This window comes from Felis catus, chromosome A2 (assembly GCF_018350175.1).
Source record: "Felis catus isolate Fca126 chromosome A2, F.catus_Fca126_mat1.0, whole genome shotgun sequence".
In the NCBI taxonomy this organism is placed as follows: Eukaryota; Metazoa; Chordata; class Mammalia; order Carnivora; family Felidae; genus Felis; species Felis catus.
Genome location: NC_058369.1, coordinates 11,613,761 through 11,636,062, shown reverse-complemented (window position 1 = coordinate 11,636,062; position 22,302 = coordinate 11,613,761). Strand labels below are relative to the sequence as shown.

The following is a 22,302-nucleotide window of genomic DNA, read 5'->3' as shown; positions in this document are numbered from 1 at the left end:
GTGTGACCTCTGCTGGAATTTAAACTGTCTTGGTGATCTTGGCACCACAAGCCTTGAACTCCATTTAACATCATCCTTGACCAGCAAGGCTCGAAGAATGCCTCCTAGAGAAAGCTACCTTCTCCAAATTCCACACATGTTATTTCAAATATGATAACGGATACTCAAGCAACGATAAACAGGCACACGAGACCACTAACCCTACCAGTGAGAATTAGCAAAAACAACAGACCACATAACGGATACAATGATTGCAATGATCAGACACACAGGAGAAAGCATCTATGTTTGTTTCAGTGAACATAGTGACCATGGAAACATAGTGAAGGTTTCTGGGGTAAGAAAAGTTTGGGTATATTAGATAAGAACAGAGGTCAGAGTGGCCAGAGAGTAGTGCCACTATGGGTTCTCCACTGTGACCCTGAGCTTCAAACATGCCCCTCAGTCAGTGTTTAACGGTGGTCCCTCTCCTACTCAAACACCTCCCATGGCACCCTATTGCCTACAGGATATAAGCCCTTATTGGGCTGTGGGAGAACCCGCAATCAGCATGGCGGGGGGAGTGGGGGGGCCGTGGTCACCTGGAAAGGCTGCCAGGGTCTTGTGCTCACACACCAGCCTCCCCTCCACCCCACCCCTCGCCCCCGCCCTCCCACTGAGTTCCCGCAGGTCCCGAGCGCCCCCTGCTGGCTGTCAGTGGCTCCCCGGCAGAGGAGACCACACAGTTCTAGTCCTGGGAATCCGCCAGGGGGCGTCTGTAGGGTCGGGGTGGATCCCAAGCCAGGGGGAGCTGGCGGGTCACTGGGGGCCCGCGCTCAGCGGCTCCACCCGCAGCCAAAGCCCGCCCTCGGCGCGCAGAATGAGCTCCGGTTTCCTGCGCGGCTCCTCCTTGTCGGGCAGGACCCGAAAGCGCAGCAGCGTGAGCGCCAGGACCACCTTTATCTCGGTCAGGGCGAACGTCTGCCCGATGCAGTTCCTGCGGGCAGCAGTGGGCACTCACTCGCCAGGGACCCCAGCAGGTCCCGTCGCGCCCCGAACCTGGCCTGGGACCGCCAGCCCCGCCCGCAGGGATATCAGAGGGGACTAATCGTGCCCGGGACCCCCATACGGAGGTCCCTGAGCTTGGCTCAGATCCCAGCCCTGAGCTTCCAGACAGAGGGAAGGGGCCCTGAGCACACTGCGGAGCCCTCCTTGGACCCAGCCACCCCCCACTGCGCAGGCCTTTACCCCCAACCTCTGGAGGAGGGGAGAGAAGGAGAACCATCCTCAACACGCCCTTTCCCGCCCGCACAGCCACGTCTGGGATCTCAGGCCCAGGCCCCTGCCCTCACCACCTCATCCCCACCTCAGATGCCCGCTGCGCTCACCTCGGTCCCGCGGAGAAGGGAATAAAAGCCAGGGAAGACCTTTCCTTGATGTTTTCTGGGTCAAAGCGGAAAGGATTGTATACCTGGGGGCGGAGAGAGGCGGCACTGTTGGATGGGGTTTCCCAGGACAGCCGGCTTTGGAGACACAGGTGTGCGTTTCATGGAGGGAGCGATTTGCCAGGTCAGAACCCTGAGCCCTCCCTTAGGCCCGGCTAGGGAAGTGGCCAAGGATGAGGGTGGGTGGAGGGGAGGGAGGGGGAGGCGGCACCTCAGGGTCTGGCCACACGGATGGATTGTGGTGGATCCCGAAAATACTAACGAGGCAGATAACACCTGTGGGAGGGGAGGGGCCAGTCAGGAAGGGTTTCACCCTGCCTGATGGGCCCCTCTTCCTGCCCACGAGGCTCCTCCCCCTGGTGTTGTGGGCACCTTTGGGGATGACCCGGCCATCTGGGAGAACGACGTCCTGGGTACAGCAGCGGGAGACGCCTGGGACCGGGGGGTGCAACCGCAGACTCTCCTTGATGCACATGGTCAGGAAAGGCAACAAGGCCAGGTCGTCCCTAAGGAAGCCCCCTAACAATTAGGCAGGGATCGAATCAGACTCCCGCAGACCTCCAGCTGCTCCCCGGATTCTGTGTCTCCCTCTCTCTCTGCCCCTCCCTCTTCTCTCTCTCTCTCTCTCAAAAATAAATATTAAAAAAAATTTTTTTATATATGAAATTTATTGACAAATTGGTTTCCATACAACACCCAGTGCTCATCCCAAAAGGTGCCCTCCTCAATAACCATCACCCACCCTCTCCCCCCTCCACCCCCCATCAACCCTCAGTTTGTTCTCCGTTTTTAAGAGTCTCTTATGCTTTGGCTCTACCCATGGGGGAGGGGAAGGAAAAAAACAAAGAAAAGAAACAAACAAACAAAAAACAGGTTAGAGTGGGAGAGAGCCAAAGCATAAAAAAATTTTTTTAAGTATTTCTGAACAAAGCCCAACATTCACACAGTACCTTTAAAAGTTAGAAAGTCTAAAGTTATACAGTTTATTTAAAAAGGAAAAAAAAAATCTCTTTACTGGACTTACCAGGTTATTTCAACAAATAAAAGGCACCCTCCTAGGTGGAATACCTAATATAACGGTGTGGATTCTTTCTAAGTTAATTAATGTATCCAATGCACCCAATTAAATTCTAGTTGGTGTTTTAGGAGCTTAGCAATCTTATTCAGTTTGAAAACCTTAAAGTTCAAATCTATGTCGATTTAAAAGACCAAAAAAAGAGAATCCATTCACCTGATATTAAGACCCATTATAAACATATGGTGATAATTGAAAAATTAAATTAAATTAAATTAAATTAAATTAAATTAAAAGGCAGCAAAGCACTGTTGCAAGAACAGGAAAACAGACCCACAGAACAAGATAGAGAGCTCAGAGACAAGTACGTGAATAGGTGAAAACGTAGCATCCGGTAAAGGAGGCCCCGCAACCCCCAGACAAGGGATGGTTCAGACACAGACACAGACACCCCCACAGTCTCACCAACACACTCCAAGAGAACTGAAGCATCATGCACTCCACATGTAAGATGGGGTCTTCTCTTACACGTGAAAGGTAAAGAAATATATTGATCTAGAAGAATATCTTGAATAGACAAGGAATTCCTACCAATCAACAAGAGAGATGGCAGGCGACTCAAAAGAGTAGACAAAGGACATGATCTAGAAATTCATGGGAGCTCAAACTCAGAGATTTAAAACATGAAGAGATGGGGCGCCTGGGTGGCTCAGTCGGTTGAGCATATGACTTCGGTTTACATCATGACCTCGAGGTCCATGAGTTCGAGCCCCGCGTCGGGCTCTGTGCTGAGAGCTCGGAGCCTGGAGCCTGCTTTGGATTCTGTGTCTCCCTCTCTCTCTGCCCCTCCCCCGCTTGTGCTCTCTCTCAAAACTAAATAAATTACCATTGAAAAGAAATAACTAAATAAAACGTGAAGAGATGCTCCACGTCGCCGATTACCAGAGAAATGGAAATTATATAGCAATGGGATGTTACCTCATAGGTATTCGAGGTGAGAATTAACAAACAAGGTGGGTGATGGCAAAGCCCGGCTGAGGCACCGGGGTGGGGGGAACCCCACGCACTGACAGTAAAGGTATGGACAGGAGCCACCACTCTGCAAGGCATTGGCATGGTCAAGGAAAGGCGATGTGTGTTTCATGACCCAGCAAGTTGGCTCTCAGCCTAGGACCTGGAGAGATTCTCAGACAGGTAGATAAAGACATGAACACCAAGAGGTTCATTGCGGTCATGAGATGGAAACCTCTTGGATATTTAGGTCCAAGGGACTAGAGAGGAACTTTCCATATGACGGTCCAAAGCAACAATCTAAATGTACATAGAGCCACGGATGTCTGACAAAGTCATAGTGCTATGTTTCTGAGAAAGATAAGAACCAGCAGCAGATCTGTGATATAACACATATCTGTGAATTTTTAAATTTGGTTTAATGTTTATTTATTTTTTGAGCGAGAGAGACAGCATGAGCAGGGAAGGGGCAGAGAGGGAGAGGGAGACAGAGAATCCGAAGCAGGCTCTAGGCTCCGAGCTGTCAGCACAGAGCCCAAGGTGGGGCTCAAATTCATGAATTACGAGATCATGACCTGAGCCAAAATCAAGAGTCGGACGTCCAACCAACTGAGCCACCCAAGTGTCCCATAAACAAAATATTTTTAATAAATAAATCCATTAAAGAAAACAAACAAGTGTTACAGTTTAGCATTAGAATGGGAAGGGCCTTTCCAAGCATTAAAAAAAAAAAAAAACAGAAGCTATAAAAAAAAGTTAATAAACGTGACTCCTAATAAATGAACAAAATCTAAAATAAAGTCAAAAGTCAATCCAGGAAAGAATTTTTGCATAACAGAAAAGGAACTAATTTTCTTTATATGTAAAGAGTCCTCACAAATCAATTTTAAAATAAAAACCAGAAAAAAATCAAAGTAAAAAGGGCAAATTATGCAAATTGAAGCTTCACAGAAAAAGAAAAATGCATGGTTCATAAACATGTGAAAATCATGCTCAGTTTTACCCATTCTTAAAGTGATATTCATTAGGATAATGAAGTATTATATTCACCTACAAGACTGGCAAGAGTTTTAGAATTTCATTATGCACACTGTCAGCAAAGATGCGAGAAAATTGTCACTCTCAAAATCTGTCTAGAGGAGTGGATTTGTCAAGAGCGATTACATTGTGAAAACTCAAATGGTCTTTGATTCAGCAATTCCACACGCAGAAATTTGTTCTGGAGAGACATCCTCACATGGGAGCAAAAATCCGTGTACATGGATGTTTGCTATATCATGTTTATTACAGCATAAGGCTCCAAACTATACAAATGACCCTCGGCAGGGGAATGTTTACGTAATATGGTACATCCATCTGATGGAATACTACACAGTTATCAAAAGGAGGAAATACAAATCACTGGTCCTATCAAACACTGCAGGGTAAATCGGTACAAAGGTGCTGAAAGGCAATTCAGCAATATCTGTCATAAATGCAAATCATCACATAAACGTCCCCAACAGAGGGGTGAGCTGAATAAAGTGTGCGATTTACAATTAGAGAGGAGTCGAAAACAACTGTTGAGAGAAAAGAGAAAAGAACAAGTAACCAAATGTGTGTTTCTATTAAAACCATAATAACTATAAAAATACATAGCTACAAGACCTTCTGAAAAGTCTGAAAGGACATATGACAAATTGATGTCCCTGGAGACCCCTCAGGAGACAGGGGATTGATTAGGCTTGGGGGGACAGCAACAAAGCTGGACCTAACCTTCTCCGTAGTGTTGCATTTTCTACAAGGAGAAGAAAACAAAGGACTTCTTCCCATTATGGATTTTGTAATTCAAAATTAATTTCCCAAAACTTACGTATGGAGGGGAAAGGAAAAGATCTTGAAGTTATATTGTCAGTGTGCATGCCTGAATGCGCTGTGTTTTCTCTCAGCTGTGGAGAGAAAAGACTATGCGCAAAATGAGAGAGACTGTGGGCACATAGGTGTGGGCAGAGATGATCATTGGAAGCACACCAGAGATCATCAAAGGTGGGGATGGGATTGGGGTGCGGGATAAGGCAGAGGCTTGTGTGAGGTAAGGAAAGTATTTAACCCTGTGCTCCTTTTGCAATATATACGTATATCAAACCCTCGTGATGTATACCTTGTGTTGTATACACAGTATTTTATGTCAACTATATCTCAATAGAACCGAGATTGAAAAAAGACAAAGGCTTAATATATCCATTGTAAAGCATTTCGCACCATTTGAAGTGTTACCAAGTGCACTAAGTGTTTGACGTTGAGAGACACACAAAAACACTTCTCCACTTCACACAACTGCTGTACTGAGCCCAGCCTTGAACTTGAAGGCACTACCTCCAAAGTGTTCAGTCCAACATCTCCTCCCAGTTCTTCAGCCCTTGGCCCCAAATCTCCCTCGGATCCCCAGGCTCCACCTCATCTCCTCCAGTTTACAGATATGTTTAATTCGAATATCTGACTTGTCTCTCCCCTGCTCAAACATCTCCCATGGCTCCCCACTGCCTTCCTATATTAGTCATGAATCTCCCGTCAAGAAAGAACTTGATGTCCAGCTCCAAGGAGTGCAGTCGGCTGACAGCCTCCAGTTAGAGGGTCTCTGGGCTCTGCAGCAGCATTCACGCCAAGGCCACACTCTCTTGGGCAGGTCCCAGCCACTGAGAGAGCATGGTGGGCCCCTACTTTCTGATCACTTCTGCCCAATGTGAGACTCCCTCCCTGAGAGCAGTATCCCTGCGCACTTTTATCTTTTATCCAATACTGGCTTCCCAGAGGACTTGAACTGACACATTTGGAAAATCTTCACGTGGTTTCCAAAGCAGACCAAGAAGGGCTTCCATCACCAACTACCAGCTCCAGCCTCACTGGGAGCCTCCCAGATGCTTCACACTGTAAATTTCACAAGGATCCAGCCACGTTTACTTCCTCCCAAACACGCCAGGCCTCCATCAGGGCCTTTGCCCAAGCTGCCAGTAAGGCATGGAGCACTGTCCACTACCCATTCCCACAGGGCTGAATTCATATTTGCTTCTTTGCTACCCAGCCTCACCCCCTTCTTTCCTCCATGATCCAGCCTTGACCAAGTAGGACTTGAATGGCACTGGACATGGAGTTGAGAAGGGCCGGCAGGGTAGACATGTTTACTGAACCAAGCAATGGGTAACTGTTTTACCCTCAAGGACCACTTGTGAATCCCTGGAATAGATAGTAGGTGGGAATTAGATATAAGAGCAAAAATTAAGAGCAGGTGTCTTTTGGGGACATGTGCAACTTCAGGCAGAAAAGCAAGGGAGAGAAGTTCATTTACTCAACACACGCTGGATGGCATCTGTTCTACACACATTGTCACGGTTCTCCAAGCAGCCCTTGGAGGAGACATTCCCTGACCTGTCCCGCCCCCATTTACAGAGGAGAAAAGTGGTACTCAGAAAAGGGAATTGGTTTTATTCAAGTCACATAGCAAGCAAGCAGGGCAATAAATGTGGACACTCCAATCTTTCTGTTGCGTAAGCCTGCTTTCCCCTGCTCTCCAGGATGGGTACCATACCCTTGCCTCTGGGTTCTGCTCCTAGTCTCTCTAAGCAACAATGACACAATCAACAAAAAGTTCTTTCCCCGTCCCCAGCAGGAGAGCAGAGCCAATGAGAGGGGTTCCAGAACAGGACATGAGGACCTGCACTCACCATTCAATCTCTTTAGGCTCACGGTCCCTCAGGAGCTCTTGCACCTCCTGCCAACAGCGCTCCTGATACTCTGGGTGCTTCGCAAGGTTGTACAGGACCCAGGAGAGACCACTGGCCGTGGTGTCATGGCCTGAGAGGCAGCCAGACAGGCTTGGGTCTCTGGGCTTCTTCAGCACCAGAGGGCGGACAGCGCCCTTCGTTAGGGCCCTCAGGGAGGATGGGGAAGATGGGGTGAGATGGGGTGGTCCAGGGCCCACCTGCCAAGTCCCTGGGATTGGACAGACTCCTACCCCTGCAGTCCCACACTGGGATGCTTACCCCCAAACATGAAGGTGTCAGCTTCAGCTCGGATATCCTCATGGGACAGTTCCTTCCCATCTTCATCCTGCAGAAAGGGCACGACCTCCTGAATCGCACCGGCTCGGAGGGCACCTGAGTCTCGCCTGAAACACTCCCTCAGCTTCCATCACCAAAGCAGGATTCGTCCCTCATCACCTCTACAGTCCTATCCCACAGGTCTCCCTGTCTCCAGCTTTCTTCTCCCAAGCAGCCTTCTACAAAGTCATGTCTAAAACATATCCCTGACCTGTCTCTCCCTTCCTCAAGCACCTTCCGTGGCTCCTCAGTACCCGCTGGGTCAAGTCCAAGTTCTCCCATCTGACATTTGGAGTCAAGGTCCATTCTAACTCTTGAATTCTGATCCCCGGGAAGCCCACCTTGGCCAGCAGGAGCACATCAATGAAGTCCAAAGTCTTGGCCTTAGCCTTGGCCTTGAGGAAGTCATGGGAGCCCTCAGTAAGGAGGGAGCAGCGCCGCTTCTGGATGATGGCATCTGTGAAGTTGTGCACCAGGTCACAAGCCCTGCGGAAGCGCCGCCCATCAGGGGTGAGGTAGTACAGTAAGTCCGGGTGCAGGAAGATCTGCCTCTGCCGTTTCACCACAAGGGCACTGAGCTCCAAGATGGCAGCAATATATTCACTGGGGCTCCTGAAGGGTCAGGCCATAGAGAACAGCTCCTTAACCCACATGACGCCCTAGGAGTGCCTTCCAACCAGAACCTCAGAAGCATGTCCCTGCAAAACAGAGTGTCCTCCAGGCATGCTTCTCTCTCCACCTGCCATCTCTGTCAATGGAATCATGGCCCAGACCCTGGGCAGACCTTGGGTATCACACTCATCTCTCTTCTGTCCTACACAGTATCTGCCCTTGCCCATTCCTCCTTACTTTTCCCCAAATCTGCCCCATTTTTGCCACCACATTCAAGCTGCCTCCTCCTCAGATTCTGTGTCTATGTGACAGTTGGTCTTCTCTAGAGTCCTATGTCCAAGAACAGCTTTGACCATGACATTCATCTGCTCAAACACCTTCCATCCCTGGAAACCTCAGGATAAAGCTCAGACCCCTTTGCTTCACTTTTCAATATCCTTAAGATTACCCCCTGCCAACCCTCCAATCTCATTCCCAAGGTGGCACATGCTTTATTCATCCTAGTCCTGTTGGCCTTTATCAAGCATTTTTGCTTACCTGAAACCTTACCTTTCTCTTTCCCTGCCTTGTCCTTCTTTGTCTCACTCTGATCCATCTCCTCCAGGAAGTCCCATCTGATCGCCCTGGCCAGCCCTCCCTTCTCCATCTACTCCCTTGGGTCTATGGTTCATGTTCCCAGGTCCTGAGCAAGCACTCACTCCTGGCAATTGCTGTCAAAACTGAAGACACATTTCTGCAGACTGTCCAGGGTCATGAGGCTGATGTGCTCAAACATGTCCAATCGGGTGCTGCCCTCTGAGACTAGGCGCTTCCACTTGGCCTGGACAGAGAAAGGGGCAAATCTGGGGCTGGGACCTACCTCTCCTGAGCTCCCCCTCAGTCCCAATCACCAGAATGGACTCCCCAAAACCCACGCTCCTGGTCCTCCACCCCAGGGACCCATCTCCAGGGAGGACCAGGCTTGGGTGGGAATAGAAACTCTTACTATTAAGACCCAATGGCTGAGGTCAGGAAACCTGAGTTCAAATCCTGGCTCTGCTTCCTACACCCCTGTGTGCCCTTGGTCAACTCACTGCTGCCCTCTGGACTCCACCTGTCAAAACTTCAGTAACAGTTAAGATGACTTGCTCTGTTGTCAGACAAACCAGGTAGGAATCCCAACTCCATTTATTAGCTCACTTGCTAGCTGTGTGAACGGGAGCAGGCTCCCTAACCTCTCTGAGCCTCAGTTTCATCACCTGTAATGAGACAATAATCATCATCTCTACCTTATATGGTTGTGGAAATTAGATAAGACAACGTGTGCAATAGAACTGGTGCATGAGGGGCAGTGGGGAGGCTCAGTCGGTTACGTGTCCAACTTGGGCTCAGGTCAAGATCTCATGGTTCCTGATATACACCAAGAGCTAAGTAACCATTAGCTATCACCCTCATCTTTCTCATTATCATAGAGGTAGGTGACTGCTGCAAAAATGTCTCCATCTCTTCATCCCTCCCTCTACCTTCACCCTTTGCAATGAGGTTTGGCAGATCTTCCATTAGGAGGTAAAACCTCTTTCTCCAGCTCTTGAATTGGAGCTGGATGTGGGACTTGCTTCCGCCAACAGAAGAAGGTGGAGGTCCCGGTGCCTATTCTGAAACTAGGCTTCAAGAGGTACTGCATGTTTCTGCTTGTTCTCTTGGAGCCCAGGGTCTACCATGCGATCAAGCCTAGGCTAGCCTACTGGAAGATGAGGGACAAATGCAGGAGTCTGGTTGTCCCACCAAGGCCATCCTAGACTAGCCAACCATTAGCCAAGCCCCAAATGTGTGGCAGAGCTGAGCCTGGAAAAGCAGAGCTGTCTCCCAAACGCAGCCACGGCCACAGACACGTGAGTGATTCCAGCCAAAATAAGAACTCTTCTCCGGACTCATCATCTTGCGAGCAATAAAACACAAATCCTTTCAACCTCATGAGTTTTAAGGTGCAGTTCAGTGAACAAAGAGCTACCATACAATCTTTCTCATTAGTGTCTCAAGTTTCACAGAGTTTCAGTGAGGCAGATTAGAAGCTAACACCTTCCGAGCACCTACAATGTGCCAGGACCATGATTCCATTACATCATCTTGACCACCCTTTAAGAAGGGCTTATGATCCTCATGTGACACATGGGGAAACTGATGCTTGGAGAAGAAATAGAATGGCCCGAAAGTCATCTAGCAAAGCCAGGACTCCAGGCCACTCCCCTTTTCCCAAGGCTCCAGCCGGGACCCTGGGTTTCAACTCACATGCATGATGTCTGCACTTTTGTTGAAAATCTTCACATAGGATTTCAAGATTTCACAGTGGAAGGCAGGTGTCAGCAAACGACGGTGGTGGCTCCACTTGTCACCAGCAGTCAGCAGGAGCCCATCCCCTAGTAGAGGCAGCCACGAGGAGTAGGCAAGGGCAGTGCTTTCCCCTGAGACCCCAAGGATGTCCCCAACCTCGTTCACTTAACAGTTACTCACCCAGCCAGGGCCTCAGAAAGCTGTAGAAAAACTTGTCCTTGGGCACGATGGTGGCTGGCAGGAGAGACAGATCATCAGGGGCCATAGAGAAGAGGCAGGGATGGGCTTTGGGTTGGGGTTGGAGGATCCAAGCCAGGGGAATGCATACCCCTCCAACCTCCATAGTGGGAATTCTATAGGGCAGAGTGGGGAGGTGAGGGGGGACAAGACCAGGCTGCAGCACAGTGCAGAGCAAAGGCAGAGCCCATGGACCTACCCCTAGGTACTTAGATGCTCCCGAAAATAGGGCACAACACACCCAATATGCCTTGACATGGCTGCTTGCCGGTCCGACATGTTCGAAACACCCAAGCACCAATCAGCACTCCACAAAATGCCTTTACAGGGACCTAGGACATCGCACCTGTCCCAGAACCCTCTGACATCTCCTGGGACTTCTGACATGGCCCCAACACATGGTAACGTGCCCTGACACGAAACAACATGCGTAACACACACTGGCCTCATGCAGCATCCTCTGAATGGACCCAAGGACAATCTGACACGACCTCAGTGTGTCTCATAGACGGTCCCTGGCAGGACTTAAATATGGTCCCACTAATGTCCCAGACATGGCCCAGGTGTGACCTAGCCTTTCTCAGGATTCTCTTCCATCCCATAGTTATCATTAAGTGCTTAGGGGCTCCTCTGTCCTTAAGAGACCAAACAATGTTGCCACCCTCAGATGCTGAGATCCCCCCAGCACAAAGAGCTGCCACCGCTCCCTCGTGCCTCTAGACCAGCTCCCCACAACACTCTGTGGATCTTCCCCCACAACACTCTGGCCATCTCCCTACCCCAAATCCCCTTCCAACTAAAGGTCCCTCCTACCAGAGGCAGTTAGGGCAGTCAAGAACACACAGAAGAAGTAAGAGAAAGTCTTCAGCATGCTATGTGACCTTGAGAAGTTATTAAGCCTCCTTGAGCCTCCATTTCCTCACCCAGGAAATGCCCCCATAGCAGAGATGCCAGTGAATGGACATCTGTGGTATCTGCCTGTCCATCCCCTTCTGGAACCAACACCTCGCTCCTCTTCCTCCCTCAGTCCAAGTAGCTAGGGAGGGTGGCCATGCCACTCCATCCTCCGTTCCAGAGCTGAATATATGACCCTAACCCTTAACAATCAAGTTGCCGTGACTAGAGGAAGAATTGGTCCCTGTGACCCAAGCCAGGCCAATTAAGAGCATCCTTCAACTATTTCTGGGTCTTCAGAGAATGAGCTCACATTTCCATGGGAGTTCAGCTTCTTAGACACATCTTTGTCAGCATGAGAGTGAAGCTGTCACCAAGGAACACAGAACTACAAGAGAAAGACAGATTCCCAATGGCACTGTTTGAAGACTGGATCCAACTACGTCTGAAGACAACATTCCTTCAGCTTTTCAGTCAATAGATTGCCTTTCTTCTCTTAGACCAACATTGCTGAATTTCCACCACTCACAACTGAAAACAACTGGGAACCAGAGAGAGCCAGGGACCTGCCAGAGTCACCCAGCAGGTTAATGGCAGGTCTCCATCAGTACTACCCACTTCCCTGCTCAACCTGGTCTGTCCAGAGCTGTGAAGAACTGGGAACAGGGACAAGGGAGTGGCTGGGTCGGGTGCTCCTGGGAGAGATACCTGGGGCCTGGAGCAGGGGGACAACGAACTTAGGGTGGACAAACCGCAGAAGTGGGTAGAAGGGCCCCATCCACCACAGGTGAACATCACAGAAGCTGTAGCTCAGACACTCCATGAACCTCAAGCCTTCTTCATTGCTCTTTACCTGGGGGTGGCAGGGTGGAGGAGGAAGACCAGGTCAGGCAGCAGCCCCAGAAGCTTACAACTTCCCACTGCATCCCCCCTTCTGCCTGCATTATTAGTCTACACCTCTTCATCTCACCAAGTCAGCTTCCCTTTGTTGGTCTGTTTGTCTCTTTTTGTGTGTCTATCTATGTGCCTCTCCCTCTCCTTTCACTCTCACAATCTTCATCTGTTTCTTTAGGTAGGTGATAGACATCCAGATGATAATAGATGATGGAGAGCTACATGATGATGATAGATAGATGATAGATAGATAGAGATAGATAGATAGAGATAGATAGATGATAGAGAGATAGATACATAGAGAGAAAGAGAGAGAAAGAGTGAGAGAGACTGAGAAGAGGGATGACAGATAAATGGGAAGATGGTTGTATGGATGCATGGACAGATGGACAGACAGACAGATAGATGGATGCATGGATGGATGGATGGATGGAAAGACCGATGGATGGATGCACGCATGGATGGATGGATAGATGGATGCATGCATGCATGGACAGACAGATGGATGCATGCATGCATAGATGCATGGATGGATGGACGCTTGGATGGATGGGTGGATGGATGGACAGACGTATGGATGCATGCATGCATGCATGCATGCATGGGTGGATGGACGAAGAGAGAAAGGAAAGAGGTGAGAGATGGATGGGTAGATGATAGATGATATGTGTTTGTGTATGTTTCTTTTACATTCTCTGTATGTCCTCTCTGACTCCCTCAATTTTTCTCTGTATCTCTCCCTTTCTTCACCTCTATTTCCCTCTCCATCTCTCTCACTCCCCTTGTCTCCTAGCCTGCACACCCTCCATGGCTCCCCATAACCCTCAGAATAAACCCCCTGCCCCTACACAGTCCTACAGCCCCACTGGCTCTGCTGTCCCCTCCACCTTCTCCCTGCCTCTCACCAGCATTGCTCTTTATGGACTCAACTCATGGTTGCTCAAAACCCTGGTGCTCGCAAGGCAGTGGGGTGGCTCAGTTGGTTAAGCATCTGACTCTTGATTTTGGCATGGGTCATGATCTCACAGTTCATGAGTTCAAGAGCTGCACTGACAGTGTGGAGCCTGCTTGGGATTCTCTCTCCCACTCTCTCCCTCTGCCCCTCCCCCACTCATGTGTGTTCTCTCTCTCTCTCTCTCTCTCTCTCTCTCAAAATAAATAAATAAACTTTAAAAAAACAGGTGTTTGCTCTGACCCCTCCAGGCCTTTGAGTGAGCTATTCCTCTCCACAGTATATACTTTCTCTTCTTTTCTTAAAAAATTCCTACCTGGGGCACCTGGGTGGCTCAGTCGGTTGAGCATCCGACTTTGGCTCAGGTCATGATCTGGCAGTCTGTGAGTTCGAGGCCCGCATCGGGCTCTGTGCCTAGAGCCTAGAGCCTGCTTCTGATTCTGTGTCTCCCTCTCTCTCTGCCCCTCCCTTGCTCATGCTCTGTCTCTCTCTCTCAGAAATAAATAAAACATTTAAAAAAAATTAAAAAAAATTCCTACCCATCAGACCAGACCCCCTTCCAACAACTCCTTCTCTAAGAAGCCTCCCAGCCTACCCAAACAGCAGATGCCTTGCTTCCCCTCTGAGTTCCTCGTACCCCTGTCTCTCCATCAGACCCACTCTGACCACACAGGATTGAGGGTGTCTCTAGTTCTACATGCCCAAGTTTGGGGTTCCCCCAAGACAATACCTGGGACTGAGCCTCCCCAAGGACACTCCTGAAGCAGTGTCCAGAAGAAAGCAATGACCAAGGTCGCCCAAGAGCATAAAGGACTTTGGAATCCACAGGGACCTCACAGAAGCCTGGCAGGGAGGGGTATGTGGCCCTCAGATGCTGCCACAGAGCCCACGGCCATATATTCTAGATGGGTACCTGTGGCATGATGACAGAGCAGGCAATGCCACGGTGGCAAGAAATGATGGGAGCCCAAGCAGATCATAAACCCTGCGAGTAGGCAGCCACCAGCTGAATTAAGACCCTCAAACCCTCTTCTGTGGGGTGGACCTACAAGCAAGACAGGGGCCATCACCTCCACAGAAGGAGCCACGGCAAGTTCCCCTGCAACCTCTGCAGTGGTCAGTGTGTCCAGACTCTGCATAGATGGAGGGGATCTCTGTTTCTTCCTGCTCCTTCCCTTGGGGGCAGAGGGATCCCGGAAGACTCTCCATGTCCCAAGGGTTCCTCCCAGGACACAGGGAGAAGACATGCTCTCTGCCCCCAGAGAGGCCGACCTTGGCTTGAGAAGTCAGATCTTTCTTCTCCTGGGAGTCGTTCCAATCTCAGGGAGGTGCCCACGGGAACAGCAGGGTGGCCTCACATTTTGTACTGGGGCTCGTTCCCATGTCCTCTCATGTCCTGGCCAGTCCACACAGCCCCCCGCTCCCCAGATGGTGAAGGTATGCAGACCTTCCAGCTCTGACAGACCCCAGGACACGGGTGTGAGCTCTGCCCATCAGTCAGGAGGGCAGCTCCCACCTACGTCCTCTTCTGCCCACCAGCTTGCATGGTGCATCCCATCTGTCTGTCTGTCTGTCTGTCTACCTGTCTATCTACCGCTACCTATGAACCTATGGACTATCTATGAACCTATCCCCTGAACCTATGGACTCCCCCATCAGCTGTGCCTTTTACAAATGAAGAAACCCAGGTCGCGTCCCCCTAAAGGAGAAGGAGGGGGGCTTGCCTCCCAGTGAGGCATCCTCTCCAGTCCCACGGGAAGCCCCATCCTGGCCTGACAAATACTTCCAGGTGCTCCAGACAGGGGAATACGAGTCATTTTCACTTTTGGGACTGTTCCCTGCTCCCTAAGAACCCTGAGGCATTTGAGGAGATTGGCACAGAGAGGGAGAGTACCTCAGCTGAGGTCACACAGCACGTGGGACTGGAGGAGGGAAGAGTGACCAAGACCAGCCTCCATGGCCAAGCCCTCATAGGAGGTGTAGGAACTGAAATTTTATAACATTCCTGCTACCTCCATAACTTGCTGAGAAATTGCCAACACCCAGAATATCAGGTAACATTCAGGACAAGCTTAGGGCATCCTGTTGTGTAATGAGCTGGTTTGTGGGGTGGCCGGGGTGGAGCTGGCCCCTGTCCCTTTGGCATTGGATGGCCAAGGGAGGTGTTGGTAAGTTCATCCAAACCTAGAACAAGGCCTCCACCATGACATTATCAAACAGTTATTAAGTGCCAACTGTATGTCAGCTCCTGAGCCGGGCATTATAGATATCAATCTATCCCCAGTGCCACTGTCCAGTGAGAGAGAGAAAAAGAGAGATAATAAACAAATAACTGGACAATTAACTGAGTGTGAGCAGGACCAAGTCGAGGTCGAGGTCTAGCGGGGGAAGTCAAGGGAGGCTCGTAGAAATTACACCTGAGCTGAAAATGCAACCAGAAAAGGAGGGATCGACCCAGTGGCTGCAGGAAGGGAAGCCCTTCCAGGCAAAGGAGCAGCACAAGCAAAGGGCCTGGGGTAGGAAGGGTTTGGCTCGTGGAGGAGAGAAAGCAGGAGCTTGGCGGGTCCAGGGTGTGCACGGGGCCACGAGGGCAGCAGAGCCTGGCCAGGCAACACGTGGTCTCTCTCTAGAATAATGATCAGTCTTACAGAATGGTTTTCAGCTGAGTAGTGGTGTTAACAGAAGTGAAATTTCAGAAAAACCTCTCCTGGGTTAAAGACAGAAAGGACCACAGGGGAGACTGGGGCTGGAGAGCTGGAAGCTTATAATTCATTTGTGGTGGGAGTTGATGGCTCCCTTGGGAGTCAGAGCCCCCCCCCAGGTGAGGCAATGGCCTGGGGAGCCAGAGAAGAGGACGGGTGGGTTAGGACCCTGAAGGCTCCCCGCATGGAAAGGTGGGGTGAGGAAGAGCCAAGTGGAGACCGGGGCCGGGTGTTGTGCGAGAACCCAGAAGATGAGCAAGTTCTGGGCAGCTGCGGTGGTCAGCAGTGCCAGATTGCTTCCGGGGGGTGATGAGGTCATGGTCATGTCCTGGAAACATGACAGGGGTGGGAACCAGGCAGGAGTGGGTGAAGACTGGCTGACGAGATGCAGGCACTGAATGAAATAGGTTTGGTCACGAAGGTCAAGGCCAGGGTGATTCCTTCTGAAAGGGGAAGTGGTCAACTTTTATCCCAGTTGGGCAATGGGGCCCGTTGATGTATCTTGGGAGTGAAAGGCAAGATCACAAAAAGGAGGCAGAAGAAAAGGGCGCACAGCCCACCCCTCTCCTGCAGCCCAGTGGCACTCCATGGTGGGAGAAGGGAGCAGAGGTCAGAACTGATTCCTGTGGGGAAGCCAAAGCCCAGAGAGGTGATGTGTTTGCCTGAGGCCAGCAAACATGGGCCAGGCAGGGAGTGGACCCTGCATGGTGGCCCCTGGCAAGATTGTGGGGACACCAGGGAACTTGGCTCTTTGCAGCCCTTCTCTGCTGTCCCAGACCCCAGCCCCACCCCAGGTCCCCGTTCCCCACCCCTGGGAAAGTGCATCCACCCCGATGCCCCAGGCCTGTCCTGCCACCCACACTCACCAGTCCCAGGTGACCCCAAAACCAGCTCTGCTTCGGGGGCTGCGGGAAACACCGGAGGCGGCAGCAGGTGTCATAAAAGCTGTAGCTCCAGGCCAGGAAGCGGGCCAAGAGCCAGGAGACCCCCACCAGCAGCAGGAGCAGCCATGGGGAGGCTGCCACCTGCCCGAGTCCCAGCCAGGACAGGCTCAGCTGCGGCATCCTGGAGGCAGAGATTGTCCTGAGGTGAAGACAAGGGCGGAAGGTGAGCAGCACAGCTCACAGAGGGAGAGGGCCCAGATTGGGAGGGACAGGGACGGGGAGGGGCAGGGATGGTGGGTGTTAAGCACTGGGCAAACAGTGGCTCAGAGAAGGGAAGAGAATCTAGGGAATTCCAGAGGAGAGGCAGAGTGAGTGGGAGATATTGGGATGGAGGAGGGAAAAGAAGGAGAGAGAGAGAGAGAGAGAGAGAGAGAGAGAGAGAGAGAGAGAAGGGAGGGAGGGAGACTGATGAAGAAATACCCAAACAGAATTGGTGGGAGGTTTCCAGGAGCTCCAGTTACAAGGAAATCATCACCACCCAGCCAGCTGGATCCCAGGAGCCACTTCTGCCTGGGGCAGTGCACCTCCCCACCCCAGACCAGAACATTCAGCTTTGCCAACCCCAGCCTGTCACCTTTTGTCTGGATGGACTTATTCCACTCAAGCTCCTCCTGGCATGTCTTTGTTCCTGGCCCCTGACCTCCTAACCAGGGGAGGCTGGGCTTGGCTGGGTCAGCCAATGCTGGCACACCAGTCTGCCTCCTCCCCACGTGGCAGCTGCCCAAGACCTGAAGACCGAGCCAGCTGGACACAGAGAGGAACAAGTCCAGGGTCACATGGTGTGGGTGTGGATCTTCAGAACTCAGCACCTCCCACATGGGTGGGGAGTTGCAGGGATGGGCAAGCTAACAGCCACCCCTGCCCTTTCAAGGCCAGCAGGGTGAAGCAGGGAAAAACTTGAACATGAAGAGTTCAGGTGCCATGGGGTCACAGTCCAGCCAAGCCTAGTCCCAAAACATCTCTGGGGCTCCTCTCCACGTACGAGGCAGGTCAGAGGCATGCACCATCTCCCAGTGCAGAATCAGGAAGCCTCGGGCCTCCGGGCTGCACAGCCTGGCAGGAGTTCAAGTCCTGCCTCCAAGCAGCCTAGGGCCTGGGCTGACACAAAACCGCTGGGGGCAGGAACAAAGAAGCCCTTCTGGCTGGGGGTTACCTGCATCAGACTCAGGGGGTAAAGGCCCAGTGGGAAGAAGGCACCTGGAGGCGAGGGGGTAAGTCTGCAGGGGGCCCAGACAGAGCTGGGAGACCCTGCACGCAGTTCTGTCCCTTCCCGGCCCTCTCTAGGCTCAGTCTTGCCATCTGGGAAATGGGATGTCAGATGAGGGCCTGAGAGAGGACTCCTCTTGCTCAGATCCTGTCCTGATTCCGGAGTGAGGAATCCCCCCCACCCCGACCTAACCAGGTCTCCCCATGTCAAATCCCAAGGTGAGGGTGGGTTTGAAGGATGGGCCTGCTGAGCAAGAGGATTAGAAGGGACATTCCTCCTGCAATGACAGGATGTGCATTTCCTGTCCCTGACCCACACATTCCTTCCAGCCCTACCTGGTCCAGCTGCTGGTGGCCGTCCTAGAGTTCCCTCCTCCTCTGCTGCACTGGATCCATGGATCTACTTGCTAACACTCCATCCAGAGGAGGGCCAGGGCCAGGGCCACATAGGTCTGGGGAGAAGCAGGAGGATAGAGGAGGAAATAAAGGTCCAGAGAAATTCCCTCGAGCCACACAGCAAAGTAATTCAACGTGACAGCACAGGGGAAGGTGAATCCTGGCACACAGTAGGTGCTCATTAGCTACTCAGGGAAGAAAGGGACTTTCGTAGCCATGAGCTCTAAGAACTGACCAGTCAGAATGTAGTCCTTAGACCCTCAGTATTGGCATTACCAGCAGCATCTTGGACCCCTGCAGGATCTCAGGCTCGAACCCAGACCCACAATGACATGGCTGTAATTGCTTTGCTATCGTCCCCAGTAAGGGGAGGGATTTAGGTCCCGTCTCCTTGAATCTCGCCTGGCCTGGGACTACTTAACCAGTAGCGTGTGGGAGAGGCTGGGCCCTGCCAGTTATGGGCCAGAAACAGGGCCAGCGGCCCACACTGACGTTTGCTCTTAGAATGCATCCCCTCAGAACCAGGCTGCCATGCTGCAAGGAAGCCCAATCCACACGGAAGGACCCCACTCTTAGGCACCTCCGATCGACAGCCCCAGCTGATTTCCCAGCAAACTGCTAGCAGCAACTGCCAGCTACGGGAAGGAGCCATTTGGACATTCCAGCCCAGGTGGGCCTCCAGATGAGCTCAGGCCCAGATGACGGTGCAGAACCAGCTGGCTGAGCCCGGTCACCATGCGGCGTCACAAGAAAAGATGAAGTGGTCCTTGCTTTAAGCCACCAAGTTTGGGGGACTGTTTGTTATACAGCAATAGATCATGGGGATACCAGCTGAATCAGAAATCATGTTTTCACCCCGTGCACGTCAAAGTTTGAGACACACGGCTGTAAGAGACCCAAGTCAGGCTCAGCAATGTACCTCCTAGGAAACTTAGCCAGTCTGTCCCTCGGTTTTTTCATTCGTCAAGCGAGGAGGAAAATCTCCTTGCTTACTGTGTGTCTATTGAGCACCTACTGTGTGCCAGGCACTATTCTAGATGCTAGGGATGCAGCAGTGAGCAGGGCAGACGTCATCCCTGCTGTCAAAGGGTTCATATCTAGTGGGGAGACAGTTCATATCTTGTTCGACTGAACAAATGATCAGGAATGTATCAGACAGTGATTGTGACCTGAGGGCTTCCAGAGGGAGGGGACCTTTGAGCGGGTCCTGAATGAAGAGGGGGAGTGGGAAGTGTTGTTGAAAGGGCCCCACAGTCATGGTGTAACATGCCCAGCAGTGGGCACAAGTGAGTATGGCTTTATTCCATCGACACCCACACTGTGATTGCAGTCGACACGCCCTTCAAGGAGCCAGCCAAGGTGGCAAAATTTGTTCCGATATTCAGTCCAGAAGCAGGTATTGAAGACTGCTCCACTGCATCCAAGGACTCAAAGCCCAACAGGCCTCTGTGGTCGTGGAAGGACAGGATCCATCCATCCAGGACTCCTCACATCCTGGATCGGGTGACAGGAAGCAGAAAGGCAGCAAGAGACCCAGTGTGGGAGGCAGGAAGCCTCAAGTGGGACTTTCTGCTCTGAATCAGAGGTGGTTGGAGTGTCCCCAGTGGTTTCTCATCCAACAAGGAATGTCTCAGCTGCCAAATGACACAAGCCTGGCTTATGGAATGGCCCCCAGCCAGCGTTGGAGGGAGGGGAGCCACACACAGAAAGGCAGAGGCTGGCTGGTCCTTCCACCCGCACCCAGAGTCAGGCAGTGGACAAGTGTGTGTCTGACCAGGGCTGGCAGTCACTGTGAGTCACCAGGCTCAGGTGCGGCCCGTCACCCCTCTGAGCCTCAGTCTTCACATCTGTAAAATGGGCTTGATAAAACCTCACAGAGCACTGCGAGCATTCTATCAGAAACAGGCCGAGAGGATAGGAGAAAGTACAACTCTGAGTGATATGTGAGTAATGTCCCTGTCTACATATAAAATTATGAGTGTGTGTGTGTGTGCACGCATGTTTGCATGTGCAGCGAAAAAGTTCCAGAAGATTCTACACATCACAGTGGAATTGGAGAAAGTGGAATTGGAGTCTTTACCCTTCTAACTTGCTACTTGTCTCAAATAATTTCTCCCTCCCTGAGCTGCTATAACTGTTATCACCAAAATACTAAAAGGATATGGTGCAGCGGGGGGCACATAGTTGGTGCACAAAAGAGATGAGCAGTTTTTCTTTTGTGACACCATGAAGACACCTCTCCCAGGAGTCAGCCTGGGGTCCCTCTACACCAAGCAGGGAGGCTGCTTGGTGGCTGGAGTCTCTCTTTTCCTTTCCTCGGCCTTTGGGAAGGAACAGGTTCTGGATTCAGCCCAACAGAGTTCAGATCCCAGCCCTGCTCCTCACTGGCTGTGTGACCTGGAGCAAGTCACTTGCCTTCTCTGAGCCTCATGCCCTCCTTGCTAAAACAGAGAGGTGGGCTTATACCTCCCAGGCAGTTCATTCTTGAACCACAAACTGTACTTGGGCATTTACTCTGTATCAGGCACAGTGCTAGGACCCAGGACCTGGGATGAACAAGACAGATGGGGTCTCTGGATCATGATGCTCATGTCTGACGGCGGAAGCCAACGGGAAACAAGACCAAGTCAGATGGTGGTGGCAATGAAGGAAATTAACAGAGTGAGACATGCTAGCAAGTGACCAAGGGGGCTATTCAGACGCGGCAATCAGGGAGGGCTGCCCTGTGGAGGTGACCTTTGAGCAGAAACCTGGATGGTGGGGAGGCGCAGTCCGTGCATGAGAACCACTCCCTGAAGCCGTGCCAGAGCTGCAAAGGCCCGGCACAGGGTGGGGCACACACGTCTTCCTTGCACATGCTCATTCTTGCTCCCATCCTCGGACGTGCAGAGACACTCAGGGCTGGAGGGGCTCCTGCGATGGGGTGGTGGCGGCAGGAAGGAGCAGCTCAGCTGGAGCCCCGCGATGGTTGGGGAAATGAGCCCAGGAGCCGGCAGCGTTGAGGTTTTACTCCATGTAATTGAGGACTTGAAACCCACGGGGTTCCAGGGGCGCCTGGGTGGCGCAGTCGGTGAAGCGTCCGACTTCAGCCAGGTCGCGATCTCGCGGTCCGTGAGTTCGAGCCCCGCGTCGGGCTCTGGGCTGATGGCTCGGAGCCTGGAGCCTGTTTCCGATTCTGTGTCTCCCTCTCTCTCTGCCCCTCCCCCGTTCATGCTCTGTCTCTCTCTGTCCCAAAAATAAATAAACGTTGAAAAAAAATAAACATTAAAAAATAAAAAATAGGGGCGCCTGGGTGGCGCAGTCGGTTAAGCGTCCGACTTCAGCCAGGTCGCGATCTCGCGGTCCGTGAGTTCGAGCCCCGCGTCGGGCTCTGGGCTGACGGCTCGGAGCCTGGAGCCTGTTTCCGATTCTGTGTCTCCCTCTCTCTCTGCCCCTCCCCCGTTCATGCTCTGTCTCTCTCTGTCCCAAAAATAAATAAACGTTGAAAAAAAATTAAAAAAAAAAAAAAAAGAAACCCACAGGGTTCTGAAGCCGTGCTGAGGGCAGGACCAGCTGGCAGAGCAGCCCGATTCCCAGTCCAGGCGGCAGAAGTGGCCTGGGAGGCAGAAAGCCTTAGAGGAAAACTCAGG

At 51.5% G+C, this 22,302-nt stretch overlaps 1 protein-coding gene across 3 annotated transcripts; it reads right to left on the bottom strand.

Moving 5' to 3' along the window:
- Positions 1-236: 236 nt before the first annotated feature.
- LOC123382512 (cytochrome P450 4F3-like) lies at positions 237-17,795 on the bottom strand. Of its 3 annotated transcripts, none has more exons than XM_045047571.1 (13): positions 17,646-17,795; positions 16,994-17,210; positions 12,288-12,432; positions 10,629-10,682; positions 10,407-10,534; positions 8,837-8,958; positions 7,868-8,012; positions 7,470-7,536; positions 7,152-7,281; positions 1,797-1,930; positions 1,636-1,700; positions 1,368-1,450; positions 237-976 (listed from the first exon to the last, which is right to left on the bottom strand). In XM_045047571.1, exons 2-13 carry the CDS (start codon positions 17,189-17,191, stop codon positions 799-801), a joined length of 1,449 nt encoding a protein of 482 aa, XP_044903506.1. In that variant the 5' UTR covers positions 17,192-17,210; positions 17,646-17,795; the 3' UTR covers positions 237-798. The 3 variants fall into 3 exon arrangements, with proteins under 3 accessions (XP_044903506.1, XP_044903499.1, XP_044903501.1); XM_045047564.1 differs by having other exon boundaries at positions 7,868-8,138; positions 17,646-17,792; XM_045047566.1 differs by lacking the exon at positions 17,646-17,795 and adding an exon at positions 17,492-17,634 and having other exon boundaries at positions 7,868-8,138.
- Positions 17,796-22,302: the final 4,507 nt, after the last annotated feature.